Source organism: Anabrus simplex, chromosome 1 (genome assembly GCF_040414725.1).
Source record: "Anabrus simplex isolate iqAnaSimp1 chromosome 1, ASM4041472v1, whole genome shotgun sequence".
Lineage (NCBI taxonomy): Eukaryota > Metazoa > Arthropoda > Insecta > Orthoptera > Tettigoniidae > Anabrus > Anabrus simplex.
This window is the reverse complement of record NC_090265.1, coordinates 1,135,681,300-1,135,707,699: the sequence shown is the minus strand read 5'-3', so window position 1 is coordinate 1,135,707,699 and position 26,400 is coordinate 1,135,681,300. Positions and strand designations below refer to the sequence as shown.

Below are 26,400 nucleotides of genomic sequence, written 5' to 3'. Positions count from 1 at the left end.
AAAATGAAAACTGGCAACGTACCACAGATGGATGAAATTAGACTTGGGAAAGGGAATAATAATACCAGTCTTTAAGAAGGGGGACAAAAAACTGTGAGAAAACTATAGATTAATCAAACTCTTATCATAAGTGGCTAAAATACTGGAAAGGATATTAGGAAAAGAATTAGAAGAAAGGTAGAAAGAAAATTGCAAGAGGAACAGTAAGGCTTTAGAAGTGGAAGATCTTCAGTGGTCCCAATCTCCAACATGAGGCAATTAATGGAAAAGAATTGGGAATATGGAAAGGATCTGGTCATGACATTCCTAGATCTAACAAAGGCATAAAATAGTATTCCTAGGCAGAAGGTTTGGGAAACCATTGTCAAAAGGAGACTGGTTACACACACTGTAGAAATGGTGAAAGCAATGTAAAACAACGTGTCAGCAGCGTAAGACTCTGGTTGGAAAGACGGAATGGTTCAGAAATTAAAATACATTAAAACAGAGTGTGTGCTGTCACTGCTAATGGTTATGGACAAAATTGTGAAGGAGACAAAGGAAGATACGGGAATAAGGAGATGACTTTTTGTACACGATATTGTGGTCTGGGGAACGAACAGCAAAGAAGTACAAGAACAACTTGATGCAATGAATGAGAAAATTAAAAGGTATGGTATGAAAATCAGCACAGAGAAAAGCAAGACCATGTCTAACTCATTGGCTGAATGGTCAGTGTTGAGGACTTCAGTTCAGAGGGTCCCAGGTTCGATTCCCGGCCGGGTCAGGGATTTTAATCGTGTTTGATTAATTGTTCTGGCTCAGGGACTGGGTGTTTGTGTCTGTTCTAACACTTTCCTCTTCATATTCAGACAATACACTACACTACACTACCAACCACCACAGGAAAATGCAATAGTGATTACATCCTTCCATATAAGGTTGGCATCAGTAAGGGCATCCGGCCGTAAAACAGGGCCAAATCCACATGTGCGACACAGTTTGCACCCGCATCCCCACAGGTGTGGGAAAAGCAGAAGAAGACGACGATGACCATGGTGATATCAAGAGGAGAAAGACAAGGGAAATGGATTGTGAAAATTGGTGGTCAAAACCTTGAAATTGATGACAGTTTCACATACCTAGAGAGTAAATTAATGCAAAATACAGGGTTGGAAATGGGGATTAGCAAGAGGGTGCAACAAGGCAATGCATTCTAACAAAGTGTAAGAAACCTTGTGTGGAACAAGGAAGTACCAAGGAAGAGTACAGAGATAGTGTACAAAATGTATTATTGTGCACCCATGTTGACATATGCGGCTGAGACCTCGACAATGATAAGTAGGGAGGAGAATAGAATTCAAGCCAGTGAAATTAAATATCCAAGAAGTATGATAGGAAAGACAGAATGAGAAATAAAGATATAAGAAAGAAGGTTGGAATGGAAAATCTAAATGAAAGAATTGCCAGGAGTAAACTAAGATGGTTTGGACATGTAAAGAGGATGGAGGAGAAAAGAAAACCAAAACAGATGGAGATGAAGTCTGAGGGAAAGACGGTGAGAGGGAGGAGGGTGTAAAAGTGCCATAAATGCCCCGACATGGCAGGAGCTGGAGAAAGGGAAAGGAGGAGGATGATTTGCCTGGTGTGAAAATGGGAAACCACAGAAAACGATCTTCAGGGCTGCCGACAGTGGGGTTCGAACCTACTATCTTCCGGATGCACTATCTTCCGGATGCTAGCTCACAGCTGCGCGCTCCTAACCGCACGGCCAACTCGCCCGGTAATGGAAAGGAACAAGTAAGTGCAACTTAAGAAATATATAGAAACACAGGAACACCAAAAGGAACACACAATGGGATACAAACAATGACAGGACAGTATGGGAAAATTTCTTTTAGCAGAACCTTCATTTCAGTAAGTAATAACGTGTTTAACACTCAAACCGCGGCTGGGTCATTTGTGTCCCAGCTGTTATTCCTTTCTTCCCTACCTTCTCCAAAAATAAAATATATGTAGCATGCGTACAGCCATGGAATATTATGTATTCTCAACATGTGTGTTGTGTGAAGTGCCATTCCTACAAATAAACTATATGCAGCATAATGTATATTGTGTGATGTCAGATGATTGGTCTCTAAAAATTCAGGAGATGGAAGCCTTTTTTGCTATAGTGTACATTCGCGATGCTATAGGAGCAAGGGCTTAGAATGGGACTCAATGTGGTCAGCGATATGGGGCAATCCTATTGTCCACATGTTCTTTATTTTTATGGTTAATATTCTACATCAAAATACACTATGTGTATTAAATTTCAAACAAAATGTCTAACACAGGTACTGATATATTCATTGGCTGTACACTGGCTACAAATATTTTTTTTTCAGAGTATATGGAAGGAAGAACTAACAGCTGGGTCACAAATGACCCAGCCGTGGTTCTAGTGTTAAATGTAATGGAGAGTCTAGGAAATGCCTTTATGGTCCTAGATTTGATGAAGGGAATATCCTAACATTCGTCTCCCTATGGTACAGAGCGGCAACAATTGTTCACACTAACACTATTAACATAAACAAGCAGATGTGGTAGTGGTGATTACTGTTTTAAGAGGAAGCACAACTGGGCTCTATTAACACTGATCAGAGAGGAAAAATGGAAGTATCAGCAAAAGAAAGGGAAGGGCCATGAAATGCATGAAAATGAAAGATTTCCTAGGCCTCACAAATCTAATACCGTCGGGGCTGGAAAATAACAAGAGTTGACCAATGACCATCGGATAGGAAAGGCTAAAGTGGGGATCCTGACACAAATGGAACCAATGCCAGACTCAGTCAGGGGACCTGTGGTTGCCAACCAACACCCACAAGTTCAGAGCTCCTCGTCCCCCTTTTAGTCGCCTCTTATGACAAGCAAGGGATACTGTGGAACTCCACTCCCAATTATAGGTGAAAAAGCAAGTGGATAACGGATGCACGGACTGAATGTCTTCTGAAATACAAGGACTGCCAGCTATCAAGTGGCAACCGCCTTTTCGGAGAGTGGACGAGTGAGTAGGTGATAAGGCACTCTATTGCCCCTGAGGGAAGGAATTACCCCATAAGGCACAGGAACCAAATATATGGTCAACAGCATCAGAATGCATGAAACCACTGTATTATAAAGACCCTTGAGGTATCCATAGTATAGTTCATATAGCTTCAATGTCCATTATAAAATTTAGTTCCCCAATCAGATCTTGGTGTGTAAGTTTAAAAAAAAAGCAGCATTGGAAATTTACACTATCAATGAAAGCAGGTAACTGGAATGTCCAGGCAATGTACCAGTAAGAGAAACTATGCAATTTAAAGCAAGAAATGTCAAGGATGGCAGTAGAAATTAGGTGTATCTGTGAAAAGAGGTGACCAGAATACGGTCAGTGCGCATCTGGTGCTTATACGCATTATTATATAGGTTGCGGCAACGATAGACACAAATTTGGAGATGGGGTGGTAGTAGCAGTTAGTGAATGACCAATTCTGTCGGAGACTGAAGTAGTTACCTTGATACATGTATATTCTCTCACAGCCACAAGTGATGATGTAAAAGTTGTGAAATATTTTAATAATAATAATAATAATAATAATAATAATAATAATAATAATATAATAATAATAATAATAATAATAATGTTATTTGCTTTACGTCCCACTAACTACTTTTACGGTCTTCAGAGACGCTGAGGTGCCGGATTTTAGTCTCGCAGGAGTTCTTTTACGTGCCAGTAAATCTACCGACACGAGGCTGTCGTATTTGAGCACCTTCAAATACCACCTGACTGAGCCAGGATCGAACCTGCCAAGTTGGGGTTAGAAGGCCAGCGCCTTAACCATCTGAGCCACTCAGCCCGGCGTGAAATATTTTAAAGATTTATATAAACTAATGAAAAAGACACAAGGATCTACTGTAATTAATCGTTATGGATTGGGTAAGAGGAATGACCGAGGTGACTGCTTGATAGTTTTTTGATGCCCATCAGTACAGGTCATTCCATGTTAAGAAAACAGTATTGCCCTTATGACAACAGGGGTGCCATATCAAACGTCTCTGCTCAACACCATCACGGGAAATTGGCAGCACATAAATTAGTTAAATTCATTATTTAAGTTCAAGATTTAAAAAATGGAAGAAACTAAGCTGCAAACTACTTTTATGAAAAGGAGATGAGGGTTTTACCGGGGCTATTGTTGGTTTGTACGAAATCAGAGGTACACTACGGCACAAACTTCAGCATTGAAGTGTAAGGCAAATTGGGGCAGAAAATAGAAAAGTAACATTGTTTATGGGCTCGAGGGGTGAGGGACGCATTTAATTGCATTTAATAAATTTCCCCAGGCAACACAGGGTACTACTGAGCTGTCGTATCGCTCACAAAAACAATAGTAAAAATTAAATGCTGTCGTAAAAAAAGTGATAAAATTAAAATGCTCTTGAGAAAGAACAGCTAAATAACAAAACCAAGCACAAAGAAAACAAAAGAATTTTTTTTATCAGTACAAGTTATGTCATGACTTATCACTGCACACCGTAACACCAAAATCTTCAGTAACAACTTCTGAGCAGTACGAAAATAATAGAACACACACAAATACTATGCAATATACAACCAACTCTCACTCAACACAACACAAGTATACACTGATTTAAAACCTAAAAACACACACAACAATAAATACTGTAGATGACTTCAGTACAGACGTGAGCTGCCGGCGGTTCACAGAGTGAAAGAATACACAAGGCTTGTACCAGAGCAACATAGAAGAAGAAAAATGAAGGAAGGCAACAAAGAGGTCCGTAAGAACAATACTGGTCCACCTTTTCAATACAAAATGAAAATTACATAGGGACTAGTTTCGACCAATAATAATATATTAAGACTGTACTTGTGTTTACATTGTTTATGTTTTCTTCGATATTTAGGATATCGAGTTTCTTAAACAATGTATTACAATCACAGTTCAATACGGATCTATCATTATGAAACTTATTTCTTTTAATTACTTAGCCAACCAGGCAAAACGTAAAGCCTATTTATACTTAGGTTTAAAAGTTAATTTACTTCAGGCTGATGATGACCTATTACTAGGTCGAAACTAGTCCCTATGTAATTTTCATTTTGTATTGAAAAGGTGGACCAATAATAATATATTAAGAAGGTATACATTGGCCAAACAGGCCGGTCCATTGGTACTCGCATCAAGGAACATGAACATAATATTCATCTCAACCAGCCAGACAAATCAGCAATAGCTGAGCACGCTCTATCGTCGGGTCATGATGTCATGTTCCAAGATACTCGAGCTCTTTCTCATACAAGACACTACAGGTCCAGGATTATACGGGAAGCTGTGAAAATACGTAAATATCCTAACAATTTCAACAGGGACACTGGCTATCAATTAAGTAATACCTGGTTGCCAGCCATTAAGGATTTACGTAGGTAGTTCCCTTCCCTGTCCCTTCACTATTGTTATTTCGTTTCGGTGTTTTCCAAATTCATACGTTCCTCATCGCCAGATGTTTCATTCCAGACTTGTGTAAATGTCATACCTTCATATGTGTATATGCCTGTTATGTTATGTGACCATCTCAGAATGATTCTGATGGTTCTGTCAGCCTCTGCTTTGAACGCTAGCAATGTACCGCGTCCGAGGAGCCATCTGGTGACGAATGAACGTACTATTTCCACTTCTATTGGGTAACGTCTAAATTCAAAGCTCGCTCATTGTTTTAGAAGCATTTCTCGAGGACAGTCAAGATTTTCTTCTGAGGACGCAGAGCATAGTTCCTTGCGAAACGTAAAGAATTTCGCCTTATTTTGACATGGCATAAGCCCAAAAGCCTATATCATGTCCATAAGTACGGTCCGTGAAAGCATCAATGGCAAACGGTTTATTGCGGCGTTGTATGGCCATTCTGCCCTTGTGTTTTCCACGCACATTTTTTGCACAGTATGCTTTAAGCTATTTTTGTCTTCACGCTAATGTCAAATATTGGCTTTAGTTAGGCCTATGCTGTATTTTCTTGCAGCTGCATAATTATTCTTCATTTCCACGGGTTTAATAACCATTAACTTAAAATTGGCATCATAATATTGACGAGAACCCGTTGAAAATTTGCCGGCAATACCAGTTTCACGTACTTTACAATATGATGATCCATCACGAAAATATTCCTACTGTCTATAAAACTTAATTTCACCAAGCGTCAGGTACAGGAGACATGTTATAACTCTGCCACTGAGCAGTTGTGGCCTTTATAAGAATTTTTTTTTTTTTTCAATTTGTTTTACATCGCACCGACACAGATAGTATGTCTTACAGCGGCAATGGGATGGGAAAGGCCTAGGAGTGGGAAGGAAGCAGCCGTGGCCTTATTTAAGGTACAGCCCCAGCATTCGCTTGGTGTGAAAATGGAAAACCACAGAAAACCATCTTCAGGGCTGCCAACAGTGGGGTTCAAAACCACTATCTCCCAGATCCAAGCTCACAGCTGTGTGCCCCTAACAGCATAGCCAACTCACCCAGTTTTCTAAGAATTCAAAGGCTCATATGTTTTGATGCCATTCTGTGGATTTGAGAAACATTTTGTAGAGGCTAATAGAATTCCATTCTCTCTTCATTATTTTCCGAGACTCACTGATGTTACACAGAGGCACTGTACAACCGGTTGCCGTGGCTAGCAATGTATAATAAAGAGGAGGACATTGATTGTCTACGAGTTTTGTGTGGGCACGCGTGGGAGGTGAAAAGCAGCAGCGTGGTTACCGTGGTAGCTGCCGGTGGTGTTCATTATTGTTAGGTTGAAAATGCAAGACGACCCTCGATTTTTCACAGGAGATTCTGAGGAAAAAACGTTTTCTCGGATTCGGAGAAATACGGTAATAATGTCAGGGTGGGAAAAGAACAAGAGGTGACCAGGGGAGGTCGGATAAGATAGGATAGATGCAAGTGAACAGCCTGGTACAAGTAAGAAGAAACAATGCCAGGACTCAGCTAAGAGCCCTGTGGTCGCCAACCCCCGAAATCACGCTCCCAAATTAAGAGCCCCTATTATGACAGGCAGTGCAAAAAGTATGGTGTAGCTCTTCACTTAGAATGTTTTGAGTTATACTACAGTCAGCAGACGTACTAGAAAAGTGGCATTGGTAAGCTTACTTCTTCATTATCAAGCATTCAAATTCTCAGAAGGGAATCTTTACTGGTTGGTATTGTACGATTTTCTAAATAATATTGTGCTGACGACTGCCATAGAGCTGCATTTAAATGTGATTTTTCAGTGAACTGCTACGGTATTTATATGCGATTTGAATGGGTTAAGGGGATATGAAAAATCATTGTGTTATATGAGAAAACGGGGTAACCGAGAAAATGTTAACGAAATTCCACCGCATTTGCTTTGAATATCATATTTAAAATCAAGCAAATATTCCAAATTATGCTTTTATTGATGAAAATTACACATTAATTCAGATCTAAATGTTGAAGTCATTATGGAAGAGGTTCTCTCAGTTCACCAGCTTTTTCAAATGAATTTAGTCACAAATGGTTTAGAAGTTCATAAATAAAACAGAGATTATTCTAAACAAGGCTGTTGGAAATATCAACACATACAACTCGTACACACTTGGGAAAACTACAATGAACATCACAGCTTTGTAACAAACCCACCTTAGATGTGTAGTACTGTTGACTACACATATATTCTAAGGTACCTAACATATATTCTAAGGTACCTAACATCACCCTTTGTACAGTAGATAATTCAGGCTCTACATTAATATAGTAGTCCCTTAGTAATATATTCCTGGGTAGTTAAAAACTTTAAAGCATTCTGTATGGTAAATTCTGAGGACTATTAAGAGTAAAATTATATTTGCTCCAAATGTTATATTTCACTCATCAGCCATTTGTTACCATATAACTTATTATACGAGGGCCATCCGGAAAGTAGTACCCGTTAGCGCCGCATGAAGCACTGACGACTCAGGTAGCCGCTGGACAAGGTCAGACCGCATCAGTGGCTTGTCTACCTGCTCTGTGCGAGGTTGCGTGATGTTAGCATTGCCTGTGTTGTGTCTGTGATCGTTTAAAATGTTTAAACAAACTGAGAACCCCGCCAGTTGTGAAGTGAGGGCCGTAATTAAATTTCTTAATGCACGAAATGTTCAACCTTGTGATATTCATCACCAATTAACGGAGGTGTATGGAGACAATGTGATGGGCGAGTCGTCTGTTCGGCGCTGGTGTCGCAACTTCAACCTGGGGAGGGGGAATACACACGACGAGGAGTGCAGGGAAACCATCTGTCATTACAGACCAACTGCCGAGCGCAGTAGACGAATGCGTGAGGAACGATCGGCGCGTCACAATTGACGAACTCTGTGAACATTTTCCTAAAGTGGCTCAAACAACTGTTAATGAAATTGTCAAAGACCATCTGCATTATTAAAAAATCTGTGCAAGGTGGGTCCCTCGCATGCTTACAGAGGAGCACAAAACCAAGCGTATGGCTGCAGTACTGACGTTTCTGGGACGTTATTCCTATGAAGGAGACTCTTTCCTGACTCGCATAATTATTGGGGACGAAACATGGGTTTGTTATGCATCACCTGAGAGTAAACGACAGGCAATGGAGTGGCATCATACTCATTCACCAACCAAACCAAAAAAATTCAAGACAGTTCTGTCCACCAGGAAACTCATGGCAACCGTTTTCTGGGATCACCGAGGTGTACTGCTCATTGATTTTACGGCCCGTGGAGACACAATTAATGCTAATGCATATTGTGAAACATTAAGGAAATTACGGCGGGCAATACAAAATCGATGGCGAGGTCTATTGTCTACAGGCGTCATTCTCCTTCATGACAATGCCAGGCCTCATGCAGCTGCGATAACACTCAAACTTTTGCAGTAATTCAAGTGGGAACCTTCGACCATCCCCCGTATAGTCCAGACTTGGCCCCTTCGGATTTTCATCTCTTTACGAAGCTTGAAGACTTTCTGGCAGGAAAATGATTTGACAGCGATGAAGAACTTAACGAGCCATGACTACGTATCTCAATACGCTGGCGGCGGAGGGCTATGACGCTGGAATACAAAAACTCGTCCCACGTTCTGACAAATGCTTAAATTTGCTTGGAGATTATGTGGAGAAGTAGTGTAAAGTATGCTCTTTCCAATAAAAATGTGTATATTTGTTCATATTTACTCCCGTGTCTTTATTGCAAAAACGGGTACCACTTTCCGGATGGCCTTCGTAATAATAGCACTCAATTTGATGTAGAGAAAATTAGAGAAGTAAGACCACACAGCAATGAGGGTGAGTATAAATTTTATCTTTAAGCAGTACATTGGGACTTATGAAAGGTTTCTAAAACTGAAATCTTACACAACTATGATAAATTGTCCTCTCATTTAGAAAAAAAAGGACATGTAGATTTCAACATGACATGTTACCGTGGAGTTCTGTGTGTTAAGGAATGTCGTACTTGGGCTGTGCGGTCCCACCCATCAGAACAGTGCACTAGGACAGAGGTCTTGTGGTTCTCCACTTTGTCAACAATTCGAACAGCTCCAGCTAGTATGCATTTGATATGCTTCAACCAGTATGTTGACTCCAGGCCAGATAACCAGCGAGATTCTTCAATGTTAGGGAAGCACAACTCTGCAAAAAAAGAAAAGAACTACAATTACTGTCCACAAGGAATCATACCACCAAGGAGGATGAGGGTAAAAAGTACTATGTTATAATACCGTATTTCACCGCATAATTGTCGCCACCATGTAATCGTCGCATCCTTTATTTTCAATACAAAAACTGGATTTTAAAATTTCCTCACAGAATCGTCACATGTCCCAATTTTGTTCATCAATCTGTTTAAAAGTTCAATGGAATTGGAATGTAAGTTGCACATGGATGCGTAATTTAAATATGTATATGGCTTATTGGCAATTTGGCAACACAGTCACATTTGCGAGACGTCGTAGAATGTATAAATAAATAAAACTGGTATATGCACAATGCATGGATTATAAGTAGTTTGACAACATGGTCACGAGACAATGTACAATTTATACACCAGTGACATGAGTTCTCATTTGAAATACGTAAGGTTGCAAGTTATCGCTTATCGGCAATGTCGCCAGGAAATACCAGCACTGCACATACTTGTGTTCTAGTATAGCTTTCAAAGCCTTGCAACCAGGGGTGCACTAATATCGGAACACGCAGGCAAATTGCGACAAAATGAGTCACTGAGAATCCAATTCATGAAAAAGAAAGTTAATATAAATGGTAAATATCAGAATGAATGCATTCTTTCTTTCATAACATTGTCACATTCTTGTGGTCTACTATAATACATAATCAAACGTTCCAGTATTAGGAAATTTACGAGTGGGTATAGCCCTATTTACAACCCGTATACTATACCTGTAGTGGACCGCCATGTTGTGCGGGTATGTAGGTTTTCCCGTTTCGTGTTTATTAGGCACTCTCGCAAAAGTATGACTGCTCTGGAATGTACAGATGCATGTGTGTGTGTGTTAAGTGACTTGATTACTGTAGACATGTGTGTATAAGAATTTAAGTTTTATTATGTACTGTATTTGGGATGTTGGTAGAAATATTTTGTTTTTGAATACATTAATACTGAACAGTTATGGACAGTAATTTACACAGCAACACATTAATGCGTGAAGCATATATTTGAAATTATGAATAATTCTAGAAACTATTCTACGGCCTTCAAGCTAGAGTAAATTGTCTTCGCAGAACACTACGGTAACAGTGCTGTGTAAAGAAAATTTTCATTGAGTGGAAACTTGGTGCGTAACTGGCGGAAATTAAAAGACAAGCTAAAAAACGCAGACTATTCTAAACATGCGTTTAGATGTCCGGAAACAGGGAAGTGTCCAAAAATTGACAAAGAAGTGTTTGTGTACATCAATGCAATAAGTAACAATCACTGCAGTGTATCGTATGAAATGTTACAAATGAAGGCACAGAGGGCAGCACACGAACAAAACGTTCCCATAACCGAGTTTAAGGTGAGACATGGATGGGTTATGAGGTTCATGCGAGGACACAATCTATTGATGCAAAGGACAACAGAGGCGGCAGTTACAACACGAGACTTTGAGCCAACAGAAGGGCAGCAACCAACACAACAGTAGATAACAAATAACAACTTTCAACTAACATAAAACATTATTTCATTATCTACTGTCATTTCCTGACATGGTTTCAGCCAATAGTATTACCTACTGGTGCTAAGGGCCACTTTTACAATTTTTCAACTGATGCTTCTGTCTCACTTTATGCTCACGATTTTCATCAGCGGCCTTGGACATATTGTATTTATGACAATCGTGTTTATGCTTGTGTTCACGCCCTCATGTCGTTGGCTTTATATTATTACCACTTTGGTATTACACTAACATTTTAAATGAACTGTTTTAATTAGAATTTTAATGGAAGAAGTTTTAGTCTCCGGCAAGATTATAGTTCAATCATTGACAAGTGTTTCCATTAGCATCTTTATATATTGTATCATTTTTCACATTTTTATGTCCCGAATTTTAATAACTGGCTAAACTTTTAGCTTCCACATTTAATATTAGTTGTACTCTTGATGATTGTTTTTAGGCTGAGGATGCCCTTAATTGAGGGCGAAACATGTCCCATTTAACTGATAGTCTATTTATGTAACCATTATAAGTGAAAATAAAAGTATTGAATAGGTGGATTAAATTAAAACACCTTTATTGTTGTTGAACTGAAAATTTTCAATACGGACCAAAAATGAGATTTATAACATGTAACATACCACTTAGTCGAGCAGCTCGTCTCCTTTCTCCCAAGTCTTCCCAGCCCAAACTTTGCAATATTTTTGTAACGCAACTCTTTTGTCGGAAATCACCCAGAACAAATCGAGCTGCTTTTCTTTGGATTTTTTCCAGTCCCTGAACCAAGTAATCCTGGTAAGGGCCCCATATAGTGGAACTATACTCTAGTTGGGGTCTCACCAGAGACAAATATGCTCTCTCCTTTACATCCTTACTACAACCCCTAAATACTCTCATAACCATGTGCAGAGTTCTGTACCCTTTATTTACAATTCCATTTATGTGATTACCCCAATGAAGATCTTTCCTTATATTAATACAGGTAAACCTCGTTATAAGCGATAGTTACATTCCGCGGAATTGCCGCGGATACTGAATTCGCATAAATCGAGAGTAATTTTATATGTAGAATATAGGGTTAGGTTTCCGTTTACTCACATATTAAGTTTAAAATAGCAGAGATTTTAGTATTTTTACACAAAATAACCGTTATCGTGTTTATGAAATGCATTTTAATGCAAACTTTATACACTTTATACACTTTATAAACACTTTATAAACTTTAACACTGAAAAACACAATAGTAAACTAAACTCTGCATACAAGTTCTTGGCTTTAGCTTGAATAGCAGCTCCAGAGAGGGGCATGTGTTGTTGGTTGTGATGCTCAATCCAATCCATTCTTTCCATCGCTTCCGAGCGAGATTTGGTCACTCTAGTTACACTTAAGTTAGTAGATGATTGAGCAGTTTTCGAATTAATTTCGCATTGTTGCGAATGATGATGATGATGATGCTGCTTGTTGTTTAAAGGGGCCTAACATCGAAGGTCATCGGTCCCAATGTCACGAATAGTTCTCACAGTGGACTCACTATGTCCCAAAGCATGCTAAATGTCAACAATAAGCTCACCTTTCTCACAGCGATCCAAAACTTCTAACTTTGTTTTTAACGAATGCGACTTTGGTACACGCTTCTTTCCTTTTACCCGGCATTTTAAATACGAAACCTGTCAAGTGCAACTTCACGGCTCTACTGACCGGAACTGACGATTCACGTCTTGACAAATACGATAGAAGATGCGCGTAGAGATGCGCTTGACCTGTTTAACTTTGGCGCGCGACGTAGTGTACGTTACAGAGTTTGGGAGTTTGGCACGCATGTCTGTACCCACCTTAAGGAATTACAGCTTCCCCATATTGTTAACAGATGGCAGCACTAGTCTTAAGACCAAAATCGCGTATACGCGAAATCGCGGATAACGAATCCACGTATAACGGGGTTTACCTGTACCTAGGTATTTACAATGATCCCCAAAGGGAACTTTCACCCCATCAACGCAGTAATTAAAACTGAGAGGACTTTTCCTATTTGTGAAACTCACAACCTGACTTTTAATCCCGTTTATCATCTGTCCATCTCACAACATTATCAAGGTCATTTTGCAGTTGCTCACAATCTTGTAACTTATTTATTACTGTGTACAGAATAACATCTGCGAAAAGCCTTATCTCTGATTCAACTTCTTTACACATATCATTGATATATATATATATATATATATATATATATATATAAGAAAATATAAAGGTCCAATAATACTGCCTTGAGGAATTCCCCTCTTAATTTTTACATAGACAGATAAAGCTTCACCTACTCTAATTCCCTGAGTTCTATTTTCTAGAAACAGAGCAACCCATTCAGTCACTCTTTTGTCAAGTCCAATTGCACTCATTTTTGCCAGTAGTTTCCCATGATCTACCCTATCAAATGCCTTAGATAGGTCAATCGCGATACAATCCAATTGACCTCCTGAATCAAGGATATCTGCTATATCTTGCTGGAATCCTACAAGTTGGGCTTCAGTGGAATAACCTTTCCTAAACCCAAACTGCCTTCTATCAAACCTGTTATTAATTTTGCAAACAAGTCTAATATATAATCAGAAAGAATGCTTTCCTAAAGCTTACATACAATGCATGTCAAACTGACTGGCCTGTAATTTTCAGCTTTATGTCTATCACCCTTTCCTTTATATACAGGGGCTACTATAGCAACTCTCCATTCATTTGGTATAGCTTCTTCATGCAAACAATAATCAAATAAGTACTTGAGATATGTACTATATCCCAACCCACTGTCTTTAGTATATCCCCCGAAACCTTATCAATTCCAGCTGCTTTTCTAGTTTTCAACTTTTGTATATTACCGTAAATGTCTTTGCTGTCATAGGTAAATTTTAATACTTCTTTAGTATTAGTCGCCTCCTCTATCTGGACATTATCCTTGTAACCAACAATCTTTACATACTGCTGGCTGAATACTTCTGCCTTTTGAAGATCCTCGCATACACAGACCCCTTGTTCATTAATTATTCCTGGAATGTCCTTCTTGGAACCTGTTTCTATACATACCCTTCCATTTTTCACTAAACTTTGTATGACCACCAATTATACTTGCCATCATGTTATCCTTAGCTGACTTCTTTGCTAGATTCAATTTCCTAGTAAGTTCCTTCAATTTCTCCTTAATTCCACAGCCATTTCTAACTCTATTTCTTTCCAACCTGCACTTCCTTCTTAGTCTCTTTACTTCCCTGTTATAATATAGTGGATCTTTACCATTCCTTACCACCTTTAAAGGTACAAACCTATTTTCACATTCTTCAACAATTGCTTTAAACCCATCCCAGAATCTGTTTACATTTTTATTTACTGTTTTCCACCGATTATAGTTACTTATTAAAAAGTCCCTCATGCCTGTTTTATCAGCCATATGGTACTGCCTAACAGTCCTAATTTTAATCTCTTCCTTTCTTTCACATTTATTTTTAATTACCACAAAAACACCTTCGTGATCACTAATACCATCTATTACCGGTTTCTCTATATAGCTCATCTGGTTTTACCAGCACCACATCCAGAATATTCTTCCCTCTAGTTGGTTCCATCACTTTCTCCTTCCCCTTAAAACATTAGACCACCTGTCTTCCACAATTCCCCCCTTTCCTTCCCATCCCTCTATTACACCTACTGTATCCTGTACATTGTTTGGAGGCCTAATTTCCTTCCTGTCCTCTGAGAGAATCCTAATTATCTCCCTCAAGCCCTCCAACTCCTCCCTCATACTCCTTAATGCCTGGCCACACCCACAGTTCCTACACTCTCACTGCTTAGCCATTTTTTACTAAATAATGAAAAGAAAAGTAGAAATAAGATAACTTATTCTGTGCAAAATAAAAAATGAAAGGAAAGAAATAATGTCTAGGTTAGTTCACAAAGATAACACGACAGTAAGTTAATTAATATAGGCTACTACTACCTATAATACTACTTAATTGTACTATTTTTTATTCCTACAACACGCTAACACAATGAAAATTGCTGTTAATTACTGGAAACAGAGAATAAAACACAAGAATTACACAATTCTTAACTGCAGTTAAGTCTACCCTAATTACAACAACAGAATTTTAGTAAGAGAGTTACTACAGATACCACAGAAATGGTACTATACTACACAAATATTTCACAGTAATTGAATAAACACACAACTTTCTAATAATATGCTATAATACACTACAATCATTTTAAACTATGTTCAGACTAAGTACAGATACTACAATACACTACAACAATTTTAAACTACTTTCAGATGTATTCTAATTACAACAGGTTATTACCACGCAAAAACAGAAAATAAAATTACCACTGAAGTTCGAAATTCGCAAAACTACTCAAAATTATAGAATAGGCACTCTAATTTCTAATAAGTTACTATACTACAATAATGTTAAAACTACGTTCATACATATCCTAGCTTCTTACTAAGCACAGATAGAAATGATAATTCCAATTAGGCCTAAATTTAGATATTTGCAAGAACTACCGGTAGGTACTCAAAGATTACCAAGAAAGTTAAACACATATACAGATTAATAGTAGTACTAGTTTGTCCTACTATGCTGTAGTAGAAATGAAACCTGCCGTTTGCACAAAAATACACAGGAATATAACAGGCAAGATACTATCTAATATACCGTATCTACACTACAATTTTCAACTGAAATGCGGTTATGTGATCTTTACAGATGGTGGATTACTATTATTTTCCCTACTCTGTGCGACAGAGAATAAAAGTGTCCTTAAATGATGAAAAATATGAGGTTGTTTACAATAATTTCTCAAAAATATTTCTGTCTAAATTACGCCCGATTATTACCTAACCACTCATAAATACTGAAATGTCGAGGGTGTGAAATATAAATTATGGATACTTTAACTGCCTACTCAGAACTACCATTGAGCGGAATACAAGAATCAGCTGATTTTTATTTATATTTTCTTGATACACTACAACCTTTTTTCACAACTGTAGCCAACAATGCCAATATTTGAATAAGAAGAGCGACAATAATAATAAATAACAATTACGACAGATAAATATTTCGCCAGTGAAATACTGTCTATTCTGTTGAAATCCTTTCTTTAACCTTTTGACCGCCAGCCTCATGTCCTATACCGCCAAGGCCAAATGAGCACTTTTTACATTGCAGTAAATTATTCATAATAACTTCTGTTCAAATGGTTCGTGTTTGTGGGTTACTTTAGTCACGTCCTAGTTCGTGAACCATGGGCAAAGGCTGAGTGGCCTAGTAAGTGGTCCTGAGAGTCGGGATACCAGTTTCTATGGAATAGGAGTGGGCATCTCGGACATATTCCGAGTTCTGGCCCTCCTTGTGCTCAGGCGGCTAGGACTATACAATTCACCGGTGGTCCATAACCTGTTAGAGGAGAGATCCTCACTTGCACTATGTGCAAGTAGGGTAGCATCCTGCTTCATGATTTTACTGAGCTCAGAACATTTTAAGCAAGCCTCGGACCTGTGGGAGTAATGGAGTTCCACTCCCATTTGACAGGCGAGGGACTCCTTGGAAACAACTTGGCGAACGAAGGAATTCGATGGGGAGCTAATCAATATTAATGGGGCTTATGGAAGAAAGAAAGTAGAACTGGCTGAGTCAGCAAAGAGGATGCATCTGGATGTGCTAGCAGTAAGTGATATTCGGGTAAGGGGAGATAACGAGGAAGAAATAGGAGATTATAAAGTGTACTTGACGGGTGTTAGAAAAGAAAGAGCAGAGTCTGGGGTAGGGCTCTTTATCAGGAATACCATTGCACGCAACATAGCTTCTGTTAGGAACGTGAATGAGCGAATGATGTGGGTAGATTTGTCAGTTGGAGGAATTAGGACTAGAATTGTGTCCGTGTATTCACCATGTGAGAGTGCAGATGAGGATGAAGTTAACAAGTTTTATGAAACATTGAGTGAAATCGTGGTCAGGGTCAACAGCAAGGATAGAATCGTGCTAATGGGCGATTTCAATGCGAGAGTTGGGAATAGAACTGAAGGATACGAAAGGGTGATTGGTAAATGTGGGGAAGATATGGAAGCTAATGGGAATGGGAAGCGTTTGCTGGACTTCTGTGCTATTATGGGTTTAGCTGTTACGAATACATTCTTCAAGCATAAGGCTATTCACCGCTACACATGGGAGGCTAGGGGTACCAGATCCATAATAGACTAGATCTTAACAGACTTTGAATTCAGGAAATCTGTTAGGAATGTACGAGTTTTCCACGGATTTTTCAATGATACAGACCACTATCTGATCTGTAGTGAACTAAGTATCTCTAGGCCTAGGGTAGAGAAAGTGAAATCTGTCTGCAAACGAATAAGGGTAGAAAATCTCCAGGACGAGGAAATTAGACAGAACTACATGGATATGATTAGTGAGAAGTTTTGAACAGTAAACAGTAAGCAGGTTCAGGATATAGAAAGTGAATGGGTGGCATACAGGGATGCTGTAGTAGAAACAGCAAGGGAATGCCTAGGAACAACTGTGTGTAAAGATGGGAAAAAGCGAACATCTTGGTGGAATGATGAAGTGAGAGCAGCTTGTAAACGTAAAAATAAGGCTTATCAGAAATGGCTCCAAACAAGGGCCGAGGCAGACAGGGATTTGTATGTAGATGAAAGAAACAGAGCAAAACAAATAGTTGTTGAATCCAAAAAGAAGTCGTGGGAAGATTTTGGTAACAACCTGGAAAGGCTAGGTCAAGCAGCAGGGAAACCTTTCTGGACAGTAATAAAGAATCTTAGGAAGGGAGGGAAAAAGGAAATGAACAGTGTTTTGAGTAATTCAGGTGAACTCATAATAGATCCCAGAGAATCACCGGAGAGGTGGAGGGAATATTTTGAACATCATCTCAATGTAAAAGGAATCATCCTGGTGGTGTTGCGAACAGCCAAGCTCATGGGGAGGAGGAAAATGATGTTGGTGAAATTATGCTCGAGGAAGTGGAAAGGATGATAAATAAACTCCATTGTCATAAGGCAGCAGGAATAGATGTAATTAGACCAGAAATGGTGAAGTATAGTAGGAAGGCAGGGATAAAATGGCTTCATAGAGTAGTAAAATTAGCATGTAATGTTGGTAAGGTACCTTCAGATTGGACAAAAGCAGTAATTGCACCTATCTATAAGCAAGGGAACAGGAAGGATTCAACAACTATCGAGGTACCTCATTCATTAGTATACCAGGCAAAGTATTCACTGGCATCTTGAAAGAGAGGGTGCGATCAGTCGTTGAGAGGAAGTTGGATGAAAACCAGTGTGGTTTCAGACCACAGAGAGGCTGTCAGGATCAGATTTTCAGTATGCGCCAGGTAATTGAAAAATGCTTCGAGAGGAAATGGCAGTTGTGTTTATGTTTCGTAGATCTAGAGAAAGCATATGACAGGGTACCGAGGGAAAAGATTTTCACCATACTGGGGGACTATGGAATTAAAGGTAGATTATTAAAAGCAATCAAAGGCATTTATGTTGACAATTGGGCTTCAGTGAGAATTGATGGTAGAATGAGTTCTTGGTTCAGGGTACTTACAGGGGTTGGACAAGGCTGTAATCTTTCACCTTTGCTGTTCATAGTTTACATGGATCATCTGCTGAAAGGTATAAAATGGCAGGGAGGGATTCAGTTAGGTGGAAATGTACTAAGCAGTATGGCCTATGCTGACGACTTGATCTTAATGGCAGATTGTGCTGAAAGCCTGCAGTCTAATATCTGGGAACTTAAAAATAGGTGCATCGAGTATGGTATGAAAATTAGCCTCTCGAAAACTAAACTGATGTCAGTAGGTAAGAAACTCAACAGAATTGAATGTCAGATTGGTGATACAAAGCTAGAACAGGTCGATAATTTCAAGTATTTAGGTTGTGTGTTCTCCCAGGATGGTAATTTGGTAAGTGAGATTGAATCATGATGTCGTAAAGCTAATGCAGTGAGCTCGCAGTTACGATCAACAGTATTCTGTAAGAAGGAAGTCAGCTCTCAGATGAAACTATCTTTACATCGGTCTGTTTTCAGACCAACTTTGCTTTACGGGAGCGAAAGCTGGGTGGACTCAGGATATCTTATTCATAAGTTAGAAGTAACAGACATGAAAGTAGCAAGAATGATAGCTGGTACAAACAGGTGGGAACAATGGCAGGAGGGTACTCGGAATGACGAGATAAAGGCTAATTTAAGAATGAACTCAATGGATGAAGCTGTACGCATAAACCGGCTTCAGTGGTGGGGTCATGTGAGGCGAGTGGAGGAGAATAGGTTACCTAGGAGAATAATGGACTCTGCTATGGAGGGTAAGAGAAGTAGAGGTAGACCAAGACGACGATGGTTAGACTCCGTTTCTAACGATTTAAAGATAAGAGTTATAGAACTAAATGAGGCCGCAACACTAGTTGCAAATTGACAATTGTGGCGACGTTTAGTAAATTCACAGAGGCTTGCAGACTGAATGCTGAAAGGCATAACAGTCTATAATGATAATGTATGTATGTAACTATGTATTTCTGTTCAATTTATGTAAATTGGATGGGCATTTTTTTGTTTCGAAGGTAATGCTTCGGACATTTTATCGATGTAAATTAATGCACCTTTAAATTTAAAAAAAAATATTTTATGAAATGGTAATTCAAATAAATATTTCCTTTCTTTGAAAAAAAGAAGTATTTCATGATCAAAAACCGGTAAGAAAAAATATTTTTACTATCAAAAGCTGCATTATTTTAGAGAGGTGATGTTTGCTATGCTATATATAAAAAGATAGAGCCTTATGTACAATATTACAGTTACAATATTATTATTATTATTATTATTATTATTATTATTATTATTATTATTATTATTATTACATTAACGTGAAAATTTTCTAATCTTACATTTTATGCAAATGCTGCAGTTCCTGGTTCGTTTTAAGTAAAAAATTACTACTAATGTATATTTCACACATACTTAATGCTCAAATATTCTTTTTTTGTCTTAAAATATGATACAAGAAATTATTTACTAATATTTACACATGATATGACGTGCTCTAGCAAATGTGCTTAGGGAGGCACAAAGGGTGTACATTCTTCTTACACTGTTTACAAATGTATCCGGTCTTTTTTCCATTTACCACCTTAACTAGTACTACTCTTTCTGAATACGGAATAGTTACGTTCCTTTTTTTTTTTTTTTTTTTGTAAAATAGTAAGGGGTTCATTACCCACCCACGGGAGCTGAATTGCCGCTTGGCCACCAAGCCACTCGGCAGCAAGTTCCTCAACTAAACTTCTTGTATATAGTCTTATTTAGACCAAAACTAGTCCAAAACATGTATCATACATTATTAAAACGAATAAATAACTTGGAAAGTACTTTTTCCGGAACGTCTGATCGGATTAGACGTTGGCGTTTTTAGACTGAACCTCGAACGTCCGATCAATCAAACGTTGGCGGTTAAAGGGTTAAACAAAATTTACAACAGTATCGTGTTATTAAAAGAAGTTATTACCTTCGCGATAGGTAGGACCATTGAATTGCTATTTGAAATACCCTGTCAAATGCCTGCAGTAACAGATATAACCACTGCCGAAATTACGACTCTTTTTTAATATGCCGTCTTTATAAGTATTTTATCAACAAACCGTCCGACTCGTTCGCTGAACGGTCAGCGTACTGGCCTTCGGTTCAGAGGGTCCCGGGTTCGATTCCCGGCCGGGTCGGGGATTTTAACCTTAATTGGTAAATTCCAATGGCACGGGGGCTGGGTGTATGTGTTGTCTTCATCATCATTTCATCTTCATCACGACGCGCAGGTCACCTACGGGTGTCAAATAGAAAGACCTGCACTTGGCAAACCAAACCCGTCCTGGGATATCCCGGCACTAAAAGCCATACGACATTTCATTTCATCAACAAACCTATTGATATTTTAATAAATACTATTAAAAAGAAAGAGATATTTCTTCTTTCACGCAGACCTAAATTACAGGTTGTAATCTAGCGAACGCCTACGGAACTACTCAGTGTGATAACTAGAGCCCAGATTTCCATGCACTATCAAATCTCAAAATATGCATGCATTCATGCACTATCATATAGCAAAACATGCACAATAAAGTGGAAAATATGCGCTATCAAAATTCAGTTCACATGGTTACATTTTCGGTTCCCTTTGAACCATTGTACGACATGTAATTTCTCCAAATTGTCTTCACTTATGCTCATCCGTTTATCTGTCAGTACATTTTTTAAACACAGAAAATAATATTTCTACGTCACAAGAAGTGACAGATGCATACTTAAATGAAGACATTTGAGACAAAGTGAGGTCAAATTGTACATCTTTTGCATTTTCACCATACAATATATGTTTTATAAGCCTGATGAATTCAAAATCAGGATTTGGCCGGATGACTTTGTTCAGCTTATATCTAGCTGCCGAAGCTACTTCTCCATGCGTTGATCACAGACACGTTTGAATGTCTTCAATAACAGGTAAAGATTCGAAGGTAAACAAAGTAAGTATGAGGTTACCTCTTTTCAAAAATTAATTCCATGTTTCCAAATAATATTATTGAAGAACATGATGATGCTTGTCTTTTAAAGGGGCCTAACAGCTAGGTCACCGGCCCCTATGGTACGTAATGAGACGAAATGCGATTACAATTTAAAAGTACAAAATTCATCCACTGACCAAAATTCAAAACATGATGATGAAGAATGAATTGATGAATATGAATTTAAAACAATCAGTGGATCTGACCCGCAATGCCTCACGTTCCCAGAAACAATATTACTGACCAAGGGACTGCTTCCAAAGCCCAATCCTGAATCGATTATGCTTGTCTTAAGCCGGGTATCGACTGCGCGCGGCAAACTCTTTCGTTTGTGTTACGTGCAACACCATGTTTGTGATGCCAGAGTCGAGCGCGGCAGCCTCGCGTGGCAGGTGATCGACACTGGTTCCTCAGTTCACGCGCGAACACTATGAGTACTGCACGTGCAGACGTATTGTAATGAAACAGATACGTACATCACACAAAGTATCTACAGTATCGTTGGGTGTATTTTTGTCGGCCATGAAAGCAAACCACTTGAATACATAAACAGTAACTGCATCTGTAAATAATGAGACTTCTTAATCCGAGACTTTTCTGTATGACGCCAATAAAGTTGAAATTTTCTTCTTTAACTCTTGAACTGGCATTTTCTTTTCCTCACACGTTTCCATAATGTGTTGACTGCATTTTAATCAGTACAGTGGTTCTACTTCAGATACTGACAACACGAACACTGTTCACGTAGTGAACCACTATAAAATTATTATGTATCCGTGATCCGATATACAGTAAATACGTAGAAAGAGACAAAAATGTCGGTCAGTCACTTGCTTTCTTGGCTTACGCTGCGTGAACCATCAACGATAGACCCCAAGTGTAAGCGTACGAAATGTAGAGCATAGAATCCTCTACAAAAAAGTCCGCGATGGCACATACCTATTTCCAACCGGCTGCCCTCTAGAAGCGATTTTATGCTAGAGTCCGCGGTAAAAAATATAACTCCTTAAAATTAAATAAATATTTCAATATTATCCGAGTTCCTCATCAAAATAAATTGTTTGAAATCCTCCAGTATTTTATAAGGATTACAATAACCTTGTCAGGACATTATTTGTATGAATGGTTCAGAAGTTATGACCATTTTAGACTGTAGTGGTAATACGTGTCAGCAGGACGGGAGAGCGCTGTCTCATATCACATGACGTCACGCAGAAGGCAGACAGGGAGAGAAACAAGTGAGCGCGATGCGGGAAGAGATCCCTCTGTCAACACCCGTCTCAACTGAACGAACACAGGGCACTGAAATCCCTTTGCCGCGGGACAAGAGACCGCTCCGATTTGGCTCGACCCGCGCCAAGTTTGAGCACGACAGTGTTCGTCTTGCCGCGCGAGGCAACATGGTATCGACTTCGCGAGGCAAAGCAACGAAGACTGCCGCACGCAGTCGATACCCGGCTTTAGAATTACAGCGGTCAGCACCAGGCCTTCTGGCTTATGTCAACGTTTACTCATGCAACCCATAAGAAAGTGCTTGGCTAATTGGATTATATGATTTTTACGGTATGTACTAACTTTGGTTGTCAGGTAGGATGCCATGAATACATTCTAATTCTATCCGTCTCTCAATAACAGACATATAAAGCGGTAAAACGGTCCCAAATTCTGCAAACCAACATTCATAAAAGACACTATCATGCACCTTAACGTTATATATACACCAAAGTCGGAAGAAAAGTCATGTTATGCACTATAAACGTCCAAATATTCGCTATTAAATACAAAATCTTCAAAATATGCATTATGCATGAGTTTTCTCCTATAAAGGGCAAAACATGCAAACATGCACGGAAAAAGAACGGTTGTTTGGAATTGTTAAGTCATAAAACGAATATTTGCAAAATTTGAGAAGTGTAACTAGATTATTTAAAAACATGCATTTGCATGGAAATCTGGGCTCTAGTGATAACTGTAAATAAATGCCACTAATCACAGATTACTACAAACAAACACAATTATTTGTTGAGCTAAATGTATCACACACACACAAAATTTGTTAAATTTCTACAATTATTAACTACTTTGTCACTGAGATAACACAGAGCTCTTGGAACAGTCAACCACTTGCTAGCGCATCCAACAATCAACAATGGCTGCACCCTACTTAGTATTACAATATTCTTCGTGTAATGGTTGCACCCTACTATCTTTTCTAAAATTTTGGTATAAAAAGTGCGACGTTTATGCGGTGAAATATGGTACTTATAAATCAAGAACCAACCTTCACATGTACATAATGTGCATAATCTAATAGCATACATCTCTCATGTTAAGGCGCTCTTAAATCTCATACCTTGCAATTCAGAGTACAGGAGGGAAGTGTCTAACCAACTGGGCTATAGAACACCAATACACAACAGTATCAAGAATGAAGATGCATTTTAATATTTAGAGTCCCTTCTGTATTCCTTGCTTATGGCAGAAGTTTTGATTAATGAAGGAAAAGGTTGTTAGAATTGGGTATGTTAGATGAATCAACAAAGATGAGTCACACAGTGTGGGTAGAATAAAAGGATTTCATGCTTTATGTTAAAGAGACATGAAAGCAGAAAAAGCTATGACATCACCTGTACATACAGGATAGTGGAAATATTTTGTTTATAGAGGCTAACAAACTATCAGGTGAATCATTCCAAGTATCTAGGTTTTGTTTCTTCCGAGGGTGTCAGAATAAAGAGAGAAATTGAATAACTGCGTCTATGTAATTCAACAAATTGTATAAAATTGTTGATAAAAATACTTTCCTCTGAAATTCCCAATATGTTTCTACTGTATCCCTAATAGTGTTATTTAAGTAATATTTCTAATATAAGATGGCTTTCAAAGAGTTTGTGGGTTGTACTTGTTATTCCAATGTCATACAGATTACTTGTTACATACTCAGTTATACACGTTAGTTAACAGTTCATTAATTCACTGAACTGGGAAAGTGTTCACTCTATGAAACTCTCACGAATTTGTTAGAATATAGGGTATATAAAGGGAATGGAGTGAAAGAATTTTTTTTTTCTTTTTCGTATTTAGGAAGTTTTCTCATTACTTTATTGAAAGATTTATTTTCTATTCTTTGATTCTTCTCCTTTTAATTAATCAGTTTGAGCCTTTTATAATTACCCATATTAATTTTTTTTTTTTTTTTTTTTTTTTTTTGTTACCCAGTAATTACAGAGCGAGCTTACCTTTTAGCTTCCTCAGCGACTCTCGCATTACATGGATATTATGAATATCCAGGAATACAAGCTCAGCATTCTGATATGCGTCTTCAGATTCATAGCCACCTCCCTTTGCTTTGTTGGCAATGGCATTTGCACTGGAGGAGCAAAATATTATATTAAAACATTGGAAAGGTCATGAAAATATATACAAATATCAAATAAACTTGCCAGCTCTATGCTGATTTTCTTATGAGATATGTACACAGATACTGCGATTGGTTGGATTTGGATGCAGTATGCTTGATTCAAATGTGGTGGGAAGCTTAATATTAAAAATGAACACAAAACACTTCTACTCTGTACAAACCACCCAGTGGACGAGTTAAGTGAGCTTGTACTGCCAGTCTTGACACAAGCAAGTCCCATTCTCACACCCGATCTGATCAGAACTTAATTGAGGGATGTGGAATACAGTTTAATCTCACTCATATAGTGGATTACATCCTAGTAACATACAAAAAATTAGAGAGGGTAGAGTAGAAAGTTTTATGAGTACAGTTTGAGAGAAATGATTTTAAAGTATTAACGATATGATTTATAATGTCTAAAACAAATAGTAGCAAGGAATTTTTTTACAATAAAATAAATAGTGTGTCAAATAACAATCAAGGTATAGCAGCATCTGTTTAGGAGACTATATTGCCAATTTTAAAGTTTATGAATACTTCAAAGCTCTCTCTTTAATATAATCCAATATTACAACACAATAAGCTAAGAGACCTGACTCTACAGGAAAAGATGCACTTTCACACATTCTATAGTAATGTCCTCTTTTACCTCATATGATGTACTTATCCCCACCTTGCACTGCAGTGAGCATGTGTTTCCTCAGTCTCTCATCAACACAATGTAAAATATTTTCCACACTTTCTCTTTTGGTTTACATTAATTTTGTTAAATTCTGTCCAACAGTACTTTCCACTCCATTTTTCATATTACACCAAATACATTCATCTGCTGTGCATACCGCAGTATTATTATTAAGTGACTTGCAATTTGACTCTATGCAGCTCGATTGGACATTATAAATTTTCCAGCTAACTCATTCCAATGGCCATTTATATTGGTATTATAAATTTACTCATTCGGGACAAATATTTCAGGTTCCCTATGGGAATCAACATCTATATCATCTGATGACCAGGCAGGCATCAAGTTTTGGCAATGAGATAAAGTCTCTCATAGTGCATTGGCATTGCCGGTGGCTCCAAGTAGCCTACACAGTGGCCTCCATGGTATGCACTAGCCATGCGTCTTGGTGGGTGTGCTATTTACTAACTGATGAGCCCAACTTAGCACACTGGGGCGAAAC

At 38.4% G+C, this 26,400-nt stretch overlaps 1 protein-coding gene across 2 annotated transcripts in view; it reads right to left on the bottom strand.

Moving 5' to 3' along the window:
• The window catches only part of mtm (myotubularin), a 138,024-nt gene that overhangs the window by 42,974 nt on the left and 68,650 nt on the right, over positions 1 to 26,400 (bottom strand). For both annotated transcript variants that reach the window (XM_067137365.2, XM_067137364.2), the window contains 2 exons: positions 25,053 to 25,183; positions 9,509 to 9,684 (listed from right to left, as the gene is read on the bottom strand). In XM_067137365.2, coding sequence (XP_066993466.1) covers positions 9,509 to 9,684; positions 25,053 to 25,183 — 307 coding nt within the window. The remainder of the gene's footprint in view (positions 1 to 9,508; positions 9,685 to 25,052; positions 25,184 to 26,400) is intronic.